General features: G+C 37.7%; 2 protein-coding genes across 6 annotated transcripts in view; one reads left to right on the forward strand and one right to left on the reverse strand.

Moving 5' to 3' along the window:
* The window catches only part of AP3B1 (adaptor related protein complex 3 subunit beta 1), a 227,706-nt gene that overhangs the window by 139,779 nt on the left and 73,899 nt on the right, over window positions 1–14,028 (reverse strand). For all 5 annotated transcript variants that reach the window (XR_012921698.1, XM_012766761.2, XM_076008138.1 and 2 more), the window contains exon 8: window positions 1,175–1,330. Coding sequence is in view for 4 of the 5 variants with exons in the window: in XM_012766761.2 (XP_012622215.2) it covers window positions 1,175–1,330 (156 nt within the window). In the remaining variant the exon portion in view is untranslated. The remainder of the gene's footprint in view (window positions 1–1,174; window positions 1,331–14,028) is intronic.
* Window positions 6,167–13,827, forward strand: LOC105866744 (uncharacterized). The gene is made up of 2 exons (XM_076008358.1): window positions 6,167–6,569; window positions 13,385–13,827. Exons 1-2 carry the CDS (start codon window positions 6,167–6,169, stop codon window positions 13,810–13,812), a joined length of 831 nt encoding a protein of 276 aa, XP_075864473.1. The 3' UTR covers window positions 13,813–13,827.

Here is a 14,028-nt window from a genome sequence, read left to right on the forward strand (position 1 = left end):
CATGCCTGTAGTCCCAGCTACTTGGGAGGCTGAGGCAGAAGGATCGCTCGAGCCCAGGAGTTTGAGGTTGCTGTGAGCTAGGCTGACGCCACGGCACTCACTCTAGCCTGGGCAACAAAGCGAGACTCTGTCTCAAAAAAAAAAAAAAAAAGAAGCAACCAGACAAATTGAGAAGGACATTCTGTAGGACTTGAGAGGTTTTAAACAATTTAACAACCAGATGAAATGCATGAGATAATGGTTTGGATAAACTATCTAAAAAGGACAATTTAAGATAAATTGGTATTTTATGATATGAAATTTTATTGAAATTTCATGGTGGAGAGAACAGACTAGAAAAAAAACAACTAAAAATTTATTACACATGGTAAGATTTGTATCTTGGTTAAAAATATATAGCACATATACATGTGAATGAATATATGTATATTTATGCAGACAAAAAAGATCTGAAAGAAAATACACTATTATAACTCATTTCTGAGTGATGAGAATGTGATGTTTTATTTTAGTTTTGCTAATTTATATTTTCTAATTTTTTATTGTGTACATGTATTCTTCTAAAATATAAAAGATTATATAAAAAGATGTCAAACAAAAAAAACCCTTAGGACTCAAACAAAGATGATTTTTAGTTACTATTACTACCAATGTAAGTTTACTATGTGTGAGATATTACTTTTGTTATACTTTAGTCTCTTAAAAATTCTGTCAGATAGATGGAAACATTATGAACTCTTAAACACAATGGAGTAACTGACAAATATATATATATATATATATATATAGTCTTTGCATAAAGGCTAATATAATCCAATTAACTGAGAAACAACTTGGGCTCATAACTTACATTAACAAAAAGCCAATTAACAAAACTACAGAAAAGCAAATGAAGTCTAATAGGCCAACAACTACCAAACCAGGTATTCTCATCAAAACCTAATTTTGCATACCTGGAAACATTGAAGGCTGAAATAAATTCAGGCATTACTTTCCAGAAATTAGTTCTCTATAGCTTATATTTCACACTGTATTTCCAAATATCCATTATATGTATTTGATATATAAATAAACAAATGCTCCATTAGCATACATAGACTCATTTACTAAATTTATATACTTTTCATTACTATTTTTAAAAATCTGTGAATTATTTCTAAGGATTTTAACATACCGCTGCATTCCTGCTCTGAAGCAAGGGCTTTGTATTTCTAATCAAGAGTCTATGGTCTGGATCCATAGCATATGTCTTCTTCCTTTTGTCAGTCTTTTCCTTCTGTTCATCATCAGATTCATAGAAATTTTTTTCATTGTCTTCTAGACTATCATCCTACAATAAAAAAAATCCAATCCCAAGATTAGTTCACACCTTGAACAGCTCAAGTAATTATACAGTCAAAACTTTTTTTTAAAACATCTGCAATAACATTTTACTCTTACAACATACTACTCTTGGGGCAATTTCCAAATATTATACAGGCCTGGCACAGGGGTTCATATCTAAGTCCTAGCACTTTGAGAACCCAAGGCAGGAGGATATCTTGAGCCTAGGAGTTTGAGACCAGCCTGAGCAATAGTGAGACCCTGTCTCCACAAAAAATTAAAAAAAAAAAAAAAAAAAAACTTAGCCAGGCATGGTAGGACATGCCTATAGTCACAACTGCCTGGGAGGCTAAAGCAGGAAGATCACTTGAGCTCAGGAGTTTAAGGTTGCAGTGAACTACGATGATGCCATTGCCATTGCACTCTAGCCCTGGCAACAGAGCATAATCCTGTCTTTAAATAGATACACACATACATACATACATATTTTTTTCTTTTCATTCATTCATTCATTCATTCACTCACTGAGAGTCTCACTTTGTTGCCCAGGCTAGAGTAAGTGCCATGGCATCAGCCTAGCTCACAGCAAACTCAAACTCCTGGACTCAAACAATCCTTCTGCCTCAGCCTCCCAAGTAGCTGGGACTATAGGCATACACCACCATGCCCAGCTAATTTTTTCTATATATTTTTAGTTGGCCAATTAATTTCTTTCTATTTATAGTAGAGACGGGATCTCGCTCTTGTTCAGGCTAGTTTCGAACTCCTGACCTTGAACAATCTGCCCGCCTCGGCCTCCCAGAGTGCTAGGATTACAGGTATGAGCCACTGCGCCCAGCCCATACATACATATTTTTAAAAATAAAATAAAATAATAAAAATATTATATAATTTATATGGAATGAAAGCCTTGATTTTTCTCTTATTTTATAACACAGTAACAGTGCTATAGATGATGTTTCTACTATATTACATAGCTAATCTTTGAATATTAAATCCCCATAGAAATACCTATGGTTGCTCAAAGGGAACACATGACCACTAGATTCTAACAAAGCCTATAATGTGATACTATACAAAACCTCAAAAGTATTTCCATAAATTGTCAGTTACTCTTTAACTAGATCAAAGAGTCAGAAGAAGGAGGAGAACTGTATGAATAGTAACATAAAAGAAATCATAATAAAGCTTGACAGGTAAAAAAGTAGTGATTAACAACATCCCTGAGTTGTTCAAAAAAAGTCTCAGTTTGAGATTTATAAATATCCATAGGAGTTGATTCCAGGTTTTTTTTTTTAAATTCTTTATCTCCCCCAATAAAATATGCCTACCTACAGGCATTTAGTCCCCCAAATAAACAAACAAAAAGTACATAAACACAATAATATCCATATACATCCAATTCAACTACTGTTTAGAGGTAATTTTTGTTACCAGATATTTGAAACATATTTTCTGCTTCTGGGAAGATGGAATTGATACACTTTTTATAATTTCTCTCACTAAATACAACTGGAAACACCAAACATTACTTATAAAACAAACATAAGAAGACTCTAAAACGCAATGAGAAGAAAGAAGACTGGATAGGGACCTCAGGACCCAAAGAATGACACAACAGTGAGTTACCTGGTTTACTTTTTATCTCATCTGTCCAAGACCAGATGCTGGAGAAGCTGGCAACAAGTACAGATAAAACAAATTCCCAAAGGACCAAGATAGGGGAAATCTAGCAAGACAGAAAACTTTTAGAAATAATTCTTCTAGTGCAGCCAACACCAGAAAAAAAACTACGGCCTGACCCCCATTCCTACCAATAAAGGTTAAGATGATGATCCTAGACTTTCACTGGCACTAGGCTGTAATGTGATGCCCCAACCACCTTACTGAGGTGGTTTCAGAAAAGGCTGAAATGGGACTAGGATTTTCATCCCCACCAGGAGGTAATAAGAATCCTCATAGTGTCGACAGAGATCAAGTGGGGCTCTTGGACTTCTAAGCCCACCCATTAGTGACACAGTGACCTTATTCCACCCCACTCTGATGATGTCAGAGGACGACCAGAGGACAGTCAGGACTTGGAGCACCACACCTAGTAGCAGCCAAAGCCATTCTGCCATACATGGTGAGTATCAGTGAAAAGATACATGTGGACAGTAGTAAAGAGGCACTTCTATCCCTCCCTGACAGACAGCTATCAGAGCAGGACTGGCTGGGAGCTACTCCCATGCAAAGAGATACATTCAAATCAACCACAAATAAAAATGAAATTCTAAAAAATGTTTAAATAAACCACAGGAAGACAAGAGAAAAACAGAGAAATGAAGAACAGAGAGAACAAATGAAACAAAGAATAAAATGGCAGGCTTAACCCTTAAAAAACGGCAATTAGATTAAATATAAATAAATATACCAATTAAAAGATAAACACTGGAAGAGTAGATTGAAATATATGATTCAACTATATGCTGTCTATAAGAAACTCACTTCAAATATAAAGATACAGACAAGTTGAAAGTAAAAGGATGGAAAAATATATAATATGCTAATATTAATCAAGGAAAAGCAGGAATAGCTATATTAATATCTGATAAAGTACACTTCAGAGCAAAGAAAATTACTGCAGACAGAGAGGGACATTATATAATGACAAAATGGATAATCTACAATGAAGGTTATATATCTTATAATTCCATTTAACATTCTTGAAATGACAAAACTGTAGAAATAGAGAAAGATTAATGGTTGCCAGGGCTTAAGGATTGGGAGGGCAGAGTTTAGCACCCAAAAGAAAGTGTGTTTAGCTATAAAATGGCAACATAAATGATCCCTGTGATAGAAATATTCTGAATCTTGACTGTATCAATGTTAATATCCTGGTTGTAATACTGTACTATAGTAGTCCCAGCACTTTGGGAGGCTGAGGCAGAAGGATTGGTTGAGGCCAGGAGTTCCAAGACAAGCCTGGGCAACACAGTGAGATCCTGTCTCTACCAAAATAAAAAAAAATTTAGATTAGCTGGGTATGGTGGCAATGCCTGTACTTCTAGCTACTCAGGAAGCTGAGGCAGGAGGAATGCTTGAGCCCAAGAGTTTGAGGCTTCAGTGAGCTATGATCATGCCACTGCTCTGTAGCCTGGGTAACAGAGCGAGACCCTGTCTCTAAAATAACTTTAAAAATTTTAAAAAAGATTGGTATCTAAAATATATAAAGAACTCTTAAAATTCATCAATAAGAAAACAAACAGCCTTATTTTAAAAATGGGCTAAAGACGTGAACAGATATCTCACCAAAAAAAGATATTCAGATAATATCATATGTCATTAGAGAACTGCAAATTAAAACAGCAGCAAGAAGATACTATTACACACCTGTTGGAATGGATAAAACCCAAAAACTTGAGAACACCAAATGTAGGCAAGGATGTAAAGTAACAGGAACTCCCATTCACTGCTTGTGGAAATGTAAAATGCACATCAACTCTGAAAGACAATTTGGCAGTTTCTTACAACACTAAACATATTCCAACCAATCTTGCAATCACGCTCCTTGGTATTTACCCAAAGGAGCTGAAAATATACTTCCATGGATACACAACAAGCTGCACACGTATACAGCAGCTTCATTCATCACTGCCAAAACCTGGAAGCAACCAAGATGTGCTTCAGTCAGTGAATGGATAAATAAACCATGGCACATCCAAAGGAATATTATTCTATACTAAAAAGAAATGATCTATCAAGGAGAAGCAGGCAAGAAGAAGGACTGGAAGCAGTCTGTGCATGCCACTCTCAAGGAGAGGATCCAAAGTTGCAAGTGGATGCCACCTATGGATGGGCATTCTTGGAGAGAGCACTGTGAATCATCAGAGAAGTGACATGAGAGACTTGGAGCAAAGGAGAGGGTGACAGGGCAATCCATTCGGGGAGATTGGGAAGGGGAAAGTACATTGGGGAGACATCTTCACGTGGGAAAGGAAAGAAGGGAAAGAACAGGGGAGAGAGACTTGGGGCTCCATGTTACCCCCACAGACACTGCAACGGGAGCTGTAATGGGCTCCCACTACCATTGCAGATCTCCCGGACTGACCAGGGAACTGTCTGGAGTCTGTTCAGCGACAATGCACCAGAGAACAGGCACAATTCCAGTTTACTGCAACTAATGCTACTCTAAGCTCTCAGGTCTAGAATGCCTGGTCTACACAGAGCTCAGCTTTGCTGGATCTGCCTCCACATCACCCCCTCAGGAAGGGGAGGAAGCAGGGAGAGTAGCTGCTCTCACATGCCCTATGACTAGGAGTCAGTGCCAATCCCCTACCCAACAGGGGATTCAAGCAGAACAGAGTGGGGAGAGGGGCCAACATAATACAAGAAGCCGCAGGAGGCTGCCTCAGGGCAGGTGGTCAGGAAGAGAAACAAAATGCCCAGAGGCCCAGCCTTGCATGCTGCCACTCGGCACTATGGCCCAGACCCACGGCAGGACCCACAATCTGCCCCTAAGGTTCCTGCCACGCCCACGGCTCTGACCCCACAGCTCCAGCCCCACAACTGCACAGTCACCTAACATCCCAACCCCACACACAAGCAGCTCCTGCACTGCAACTGGACCCCATGGAAACCCACAATGCTGCCTGGCCCCTCAGCCCCACCCTTGAGGCGCCCACTCTGCTGCCCAGCCCCACAGCAAGGACCCCACAGGCTCCTTCACTACCATGCAACACTGGGGGGTGGGAGACTTGGCTCCTACACTCCCCGGTGGCTCTAAAGTCCCACCCTCATGGCCCACAAGCTGCCTTTCAGCCAGCGGCCCCACCCCCACAACTCCCACCTGCCATATCTCAGGATGCTCTGGCAGGGACCCATTAGCCACCAGCCACCATTGCACCCAGACCCAGGTGGAGCAAACACCAGCATCCCAGACTCCTGTCACCACAGCCTAGATAGCCTTGCCCAACTGCCATTGCCACAGGGAGAACAGGACAGAGCAATCTCCCCCCAACGCCAGCCTCCACGGAGAGGGGCTTGCCCAGTCCTCCACCCGATTTTACAACAACAGCCTAAGGAACAACCTACCACTCCTCACCAAGATCATCCAGCACCAGCTTGTACTGTGACAACCATAGGGCAACAGTATAACACAGAACAGCTGCATTACAGACTCTTACGCATTTGCCCCTCTCCTGTTGGGTCAATCTTCGAGAGCAGGACACAGAATCATCACCTACATTACCTCTCCTTCTCGCAAAGTAGGAGAGTTCCCAGTACCTATCTGCCCTGAGCTAAGAAAAGAGGTTGCAGATGAAAAGAAACCAGCAAAAGAACTCTGACAACATAAATAAACAAGCTAGTTCACCCACAAAGAATCACAAAATATCTATAGCAAGGGACCCCCAAACAAAAGGAAATTTTTGAAATGTCAGAAATGGAATTCAGAATACTGCCAGCAAAGAATTTTATATCCTATAAAACTAAGTTTCATAAATTATAGAGAAATAATGGCTTTTCCAGACAGGCAAACATTAAGAGAATTTGTCACTAGTAGACCTATCCTACAGGAAATGCTCAAAACTGCAGTATACATGGAACAGCGCAAGAGATACGCACCAGCAAAAAAACTCCCAAAAGTTAAATCTCACAACTCATATAAAATGATAGCACATGGCTGGGCACAGTGGCTCATACCTATAATCCCAGTACTTTGGGAGGCTAAGGGAGGAGGATCACTTGAGGCCGGCAGTTAGACCAACCTAAGCAACATAGTGAGATCCAAGCTCTATATAAAAAATAGAAAAATCATCCAGACGTGGTAGTCTCAGCTACTTGGGAAGCTTAGACAGGAGGATTGCTTGTGCCCAGCCCAGAAGCTTGAGGTTGCAGTGAGCTATGATGATGCCACTACACTCTAGCCCAGGTGACACAGTGAGACCCTGTCTTAAGAAAACACACGCACACAATAGCACAAAACAGAAAACAAAACAACACGGTATCATCCCACATGATGAACAGAACAGTATGACATATATCAATACTAACAGTGAACATGAATAGTCTTAACAGCCCACTGAAAAGACACAGACTAACTGAATGGATGACTAAACAAAAGCCAAGTATGTGCTGTCTCCAAGAAACCCATCTAACTCACAAGGACTTGCATGGACTCAAGGTAAAAGGATGGAAATGCCACACAAATAGAAACAAAAAGTAAGGAGGTGTAGTCATTCTCATATCAGATAAAAAAGGACTTTAAATCAACAATGGAAAAAATAGAAAAGATGGTCATTACATAATGGTAAAGGGAGCAATTCAACAAGACATAATACTAAATGTATATGCACTTAACACAGGAGTTTCCAGATTCATAAAACAAATTCTACTAGAACTTAGCAAAGAAATAAACAGCAGCATCGTAATTGCAGGGGTCTTCAACATCCCACTGACAGAACTAGATAGATCATCAAAGCAGAAAATCAATAAAGAAACACCAGGGTTAAATAGGACTGTAGTACAAATGTCTGGGACATTTACAGAACAGTCTACCTAACAATTACTAAATATATATTCTTTTCATCAGCACATGGAACATTTTCCAATATTGACCATATCTTAGGAAACATAACATGTCTCAGCAAATTCATACAAATCAAAATCATATCATTTTGTCTTCTCAGACCACAGTGGAATAAAACTAGAAATCAATTCCAAGAGAAACTCAAACTACACAAAGTAGTAGAAATCAAACAACCTGCAGCTAAAGGATCCTTGGGTCAATGATGAAATTAAGATGCAAATCAAAAGATTTCTTGAACTGAATGAGAAAGGGGATGCAAGCTTTCAAAATCTATCAGATATAGTGAAAGGAATGATAGGGAGAAAGTTCATAGCTTTAAATGCCTACATCAGAAAGATCACAAATGAACAACCTAATGTCACATCTCAAGGAACAAGAAAAAGAGCAAACCAAACCCAAAGCCAGCAGAAGAAAAGAAATAACAAAGCTCAGAGCAGAACTCAATAAAATGGAAACCAAAAACAGAATACAAATAATCAACAAAACAAAAAGTTGCTTCTTTGAAAAGATAAACAAAATCGATAGACCACTAACTAGATTAACCAGAAATAAAAGAGAAAGGACTCAAATAAGCTCAATCAAAAAAGCTCAATCAAAAAAAAGGAGACATTACAACTGATACCACAGAAATACAAAATATCATCTGTGAAAACCTCTGAATATACAAACTAGAAAGCACAGATGAGATGGATGAATTCCTGAAAACACACAACCTCCCAAGCATAAATCAGGAAGAAATAGAAATCCAGAACCAGTGACGAGCAGCGAGATTGAAGCAATAATAAAAAAACCTTCCAACAAAAAAAAGGCCTAAACCAGAAGATTCACAACCAAATTCTGCCAGATCTACAAAGAACTGGTACCTATCCTACATAAATTATTCCATAACATTGAAAAGAAGACAATTCTCCCTAACTCATTCTTTGAAGCCATTATCACCTTGACACCAAAGCCAGGAAAGACTATAGCAAAAAAAGAAAACTACAAACCAATATCCCTTATGAACATACATGCAAAAATCCTCAACAAAATAATAATAAACCAAATCCAACAGCAAATGGTGATATGATTTGTATCTAGAAAACCCTAAAGACTCCACCAAGAAAACTTCTAGAATTGATAAATTCAGCAAAGTCTCAGGCTGCAAAACCAATGTACACAAATCAACAGCATTTCTATATAAGAAAAAAGAAAAAATCTGGAGGTATCACATTACCTGAATTTAAATTATACTACAAGGCTATAACAACCAAAACAGCATGGTATTAGCATAAAAGTAGAGACATACACCAATGGAACAGAAAAGAGAAACCAGATATAACCTACCTACCTACCTACAACCAACTGATCTTCAAGAAAGCAGACAATAAGATACACTGAGGAAAGGAAGCCCTACTCAATAAATGATGCTGGGAAAACTGGACAGCCACATGCAAAAAATGAAACAGAACCCCTATCTCTTTCTATATAAAAAAATTAATTCAAAATGGATAAAAGACTTAGATGTAAGTCACGAAACCATAAAAATTCTAGAAGAAAAACCTAAGAAAAACTCTCCTAGACATCGCCCTAGCCAAAGAACTTATGACTAAGACCCCAAAGGCAAATACAGAAATAATAAAAATTAATAAATGGGAATTAATTAAACTAAAAAGCTTCTGCACAGTGAAAGAAATAATCAGCAGAGTGAAAAGATGACCTACAGAATGGGAGAAAATATTTGCAAATTATACATCCAACAAAGGACTGATATCCAGAATCTACAAAGAACTCAAACAAATCAGCAAGAAAAAACCAAACAACCCCATCAAAAAGTGGGCAAAAGACATGAACATAAGTTTTTCAAAAGAAGATAGATACATGGCCAACATATAAAAAATGCTTAACATCAATAATAACAGAGAAACACAAATTAAAAGCACAATGAGATATCACCTTACCCCTGTCAGAATGGCCATTATTAAAAACTCCAAAACCAACAGATGCTAGCATGAATGCAGAGAGAAAGGAACACTTACACACTACTGCTGGACTGCAGATTAGTACAACCTCTATAGAAAACAATATGGATATTTCTCAAAGAAATAAATGTAGACCTACCATTCAATCCAACAATCCCACTACTGGGTAACTACCCAAAAGAAATGAAGTCATTTTATCAAAAAGACACCTGCACTCAAATGTTTATCACAGCACCATTCACAATTGCAAAGATGTAGAATCAAGCTAAGTGCCTATCAATTCATAAGTGGATATAGAAAATGTGGTATATTTATATATATTACATCATGGAGTATTACTCAGCCATAAAAAGAAATGAAATAATGTCATTTGCAGCAACATGGATGGAACTAGAAACTATTATCCTAAGTGAAGTATCTCAGGAATGGAAAAACAAACACCACATGTACTCACTAATAATTGGGAGCTAAGCAATGGGCACACACAGGCACAAAGAGCTGTAAAGGACACTGGAAACCAGGACAAGGGAGGTTAGAAAGAGAGTGAGGAATAAAAACTTAACTATTGGGTACAATGAATGCTATTCTGGTGACAGGCACACTAAAAGCCCTGACTTAAGGTGTCCATGTAACAAAAATATTTGTACCCTCTTAATATTTGGAAATTTAAAACAATTAGCTATCAAGCCATGAAAAAACATGGTGGAAACTTAAATGCCTATTACTAAATGAGGGAAGCCAATCTGAAAAGGCTAAACACTGTATGATTCCAATTATATCACATTTTAGAAAAGGCAAACTATAGAGACATTCGAAAAGATCAGTGATTGCCAAGGGATAGGTAGGAGGATGGCATGAACAGGCAGAGCACAGATGATTTTTAGGGAGGCAAAACTATTGTGTAAGATAATAAAGTGATATATTTATGTCATTATATATCTGCCAAAACCCATAGGATGCGTAACCCCAAGAGTGAACCCTGACGTAAACTATGGACTTTGGGTGATAATAATGCGTTAACGTAGGTTCATTGATTGTGGTGCCAGATGGTGACAGTGGGGGATGTTTTACGTAAAATTATAAGAAGTCAGTATTAAACCCACAATTTGGGGGCCTGAGGATAAATATTTGCTTTTTAGAGGGATCTTAAGACATAAGGAAGACTTATTCATTTGATCTGAATGGATTTGCTAAGAAAAAATCAGAAATTATGGTCTTGTTATCAATTCATAAGGAACAACAGAAAAAACAAAGAAAAAATAAAATTGACAAAACTTAAGACTATATATAGCAGTTGTCTAAAAATTGATAAAAGAACCTGGTATTCCTGAAAAATATCTACTTCTGTGACATGTTAGTAACACTGGACTTAGTAGAAATAAAAGGCAACTTTGGCTTAATAAATCTCTAATATAATAATAAAGTCTTGCACAAATACCTCTTTGAATCCTCAGAACAATCCCACCTGGTAAGCCAAGCAGGTATTTATTATCTTTTTCACAGATGAAAGAACTGAAGTGCACATAATTTACATAAGTTATCAATAATCACAGAGATTAAATGTGGTGGGGCCAGGATTTGAACTCAGGAATTATTATCTTCATCCTGTCATCTCTCCCCTTTATTAACTTGACATTTATAGTAGTCAAGTAAAAGACATGGAATGTACCCACTCGCCATGTGAATGCCAAGTTAGCCTAAGATTTACACCAGGGCAAAACAATCCTTGCAGCCTACTGTGGACTCAGACTATTACATAATTTTTAAAAATGACCCAGAAGAACATGTTATGACATTTCCATGTAATTTGTGAGATTGTGTTAGTCAACTTGGGCTGCTGTAATAAAATACCATAACGTGGGTGGCTTAAACAACAGACATCTATTTCTCACAGTTCTTGTGGCTAGAAAGTATAAGATCAAGAACAGGGTAATGTATAAGATCAAGAACAGGGTAATTCAATTCCTGGTGAGGGCCCTCCTTCTGTCTTGCAGACAGCTATCTCACATGGCAGAAAGACCAGAAACAAGTTCTTTGGTGTCTCTTCTTATAAGGACACTAATCCCATCCTGAGAGCCCCACCCTCATAACTTCAGCTAAACCTTATCACCTCCCAAAGGCCCCACCTTCAAATATGATCATGTTAGGGGCTAGAGCTTCAACATATGAATTTTGAGGGGACACATTCAGTCCATAACAGATACCATAACAGTATGTTGGTATTATATCTCTAATGTTGGGCTAACTAGTCAGCCCAAGTTGACTAACACAATCTCACAAATTACATGGAAATGTCATAACATGTTCTTCTGGGTCATTTTTAAAAATTATGTAATAGTCTGAGTCCACAGTAGGCTGCAAGGATTGTTTTGCCCTGGTGTAAATCTTAGGCTAACTTGGCATTCACATGGCGAGTGGGTACATTCCATGTCTTTTACTTGACTACTATAAATGTCAAGTTAATAAAGGGGAGAGATGACAGGATGAAGATAATAATTCCTGAGTTCAAATCCTGGCCCCACCACATTTAATCTCTGTGATTATTGATAACTTATGTAAATTATGTGCACTTCAGTTCTTTCATCTGTGAAAAAGATAATAAATACCTGCTTGGCTTACCAGGTGGGATTGTTCTGAGGATTCAAAGAGGTATTTGTGCAAGACTTTATTATTATATTAGAGATTTATTAAGCCAAAGTTGCCTTTTATTTCTACTAAGTCCAGTGTTACTAACATGTCACATCAGGTAGGTTGGTAATAAGCAATATCATAATAACTATACATTATCAGTAGGAAAAAGTTCATGTTTAATAAAACTTTTAATATTTTTTTCAAAGAAAAATTAGGAGTCCCCTTCTCCAAAATTTAGATCTATGTAAAACAACATAGGATATGTATAATGGTTTGAATTTTTTTCTTTTTCTTTTTTTTCCCTTCTGTGAAGAAACTGCTATGCTGTTCACTTTACATGTTTTATGCCACAGTCCAGTGACCACTACACTACACAGGTGGAAGTGTGGGTTTGAGGACCATTGAACACAGAATCTCCCCCAATACATCACAATTACAGAAACACCTGTGCACAGTAACTTTGTGTCGAACCACTATGAAAATTCAGTGTTCAATAGCCCACAACACTTCTCATTTCTTACGATTCTATATTCAGCCCTAGTATGTAAGAAACAAGCTTTCTGAATACAGGGGTTTCCAAACTTTGTTACTTAGAAATCTGGAAGATCTATATAAGGCATTTTTCAAATTTTCCTGAAATAAAACATGCTCATGACACATGTTGAACCCAGGTCTAAAGGTTTCAAGACGTGAGAAATAAGAGTCACAATTATTTGAAAATTAATTAATCAAGTTCTAGCGATGGGGAATAAAAAAGAAATGTTTTTTCTCTTAAGCAGAATGCATTTTAGAATGGTTCTCATTCAATCATAAATTATGAAACAAAATTAAAACCATCCTAAGAACTAATCATGATTCCATGTATTCATTTTCTCCTTACCATAATCTCTGAAATAAACAGATTGTATTAGAATCAAAAAGGTAGAGCAGGTCAGCGGTCACGGCGGCCTCCGCGGCTATCTACGAGTTTTATTCAGGGCAAATGATGTGAGGGTTGGTACATTAGTAGGGGAAGACAAATATGGAAACAAATACTATGAAGACAACAAGCAATTTTTTGGCCGTCACCGGTGGGTTATATATACTACTGAAATGAATGGCAAAAACACATTCTGGGACGTGGATGGAAGCATGGTGCCTCCTGAATGGCATCGTTGGCTTCACTGTATGACTGATGATCCTCCAACCATACAACCACCTATTGCTCGTAAATTCATTTGGACAAACCATAAATTCAACGTGACTGGCACCCCACAGCAGTATGTACCATATTCCACCACTAGAAAGAAGATTCAGGAGTGGGTCCCACCTTCAACACCTTACAAATAAAGACAGTGAAAAACAGTTTAACCATGCAAAAGCTGGGGCTTTTCATGTAATTGCACCTTTTCTGCTGACTTTAAGTTAATTAAAATCGTTTGACTAAAAAAAAAAAAAAAAAAAAAAAAAAAGGTAAATGTGTGTTGAATTGAAATTGATAAATTTAACTCTCCTTTATGGCATAAAATAAATGAGTTCAACACGGGTTTTATAATAGTTGTGGAT

The sequence above is a fragment of the Microcebus murinus genome, chromosome 11 (genome assembly GCF_040939455.1).
Source record: "Microcebus murinus isolate Inina chromosome 11, M.murinus_Inina_mat1.0, whole genome shotgun sequence".
Taxonomy (NCBI): Eukaryota; Metazoa; Chordata; class Mammalia; order Primates; family Cheirogaleidae; genus Microcebus; species Microcebus murinus.

Coding starts and splice junctions, on each gene's coding strand:
- LOC105866744 (XM_076008358.1), top strand. CDS start 6,167: ATGCTCTGGCAGGGACCCATTAGCCACCAGCCACCATTGCACCCAGAC. Junction 6,570..13,384: donor TTACCTCTCCTTCTCGCAAA/GTAGGAGAGTTC, acceptor TGAAATAAACAG/ATTGTATTAGAATCAAAAAG.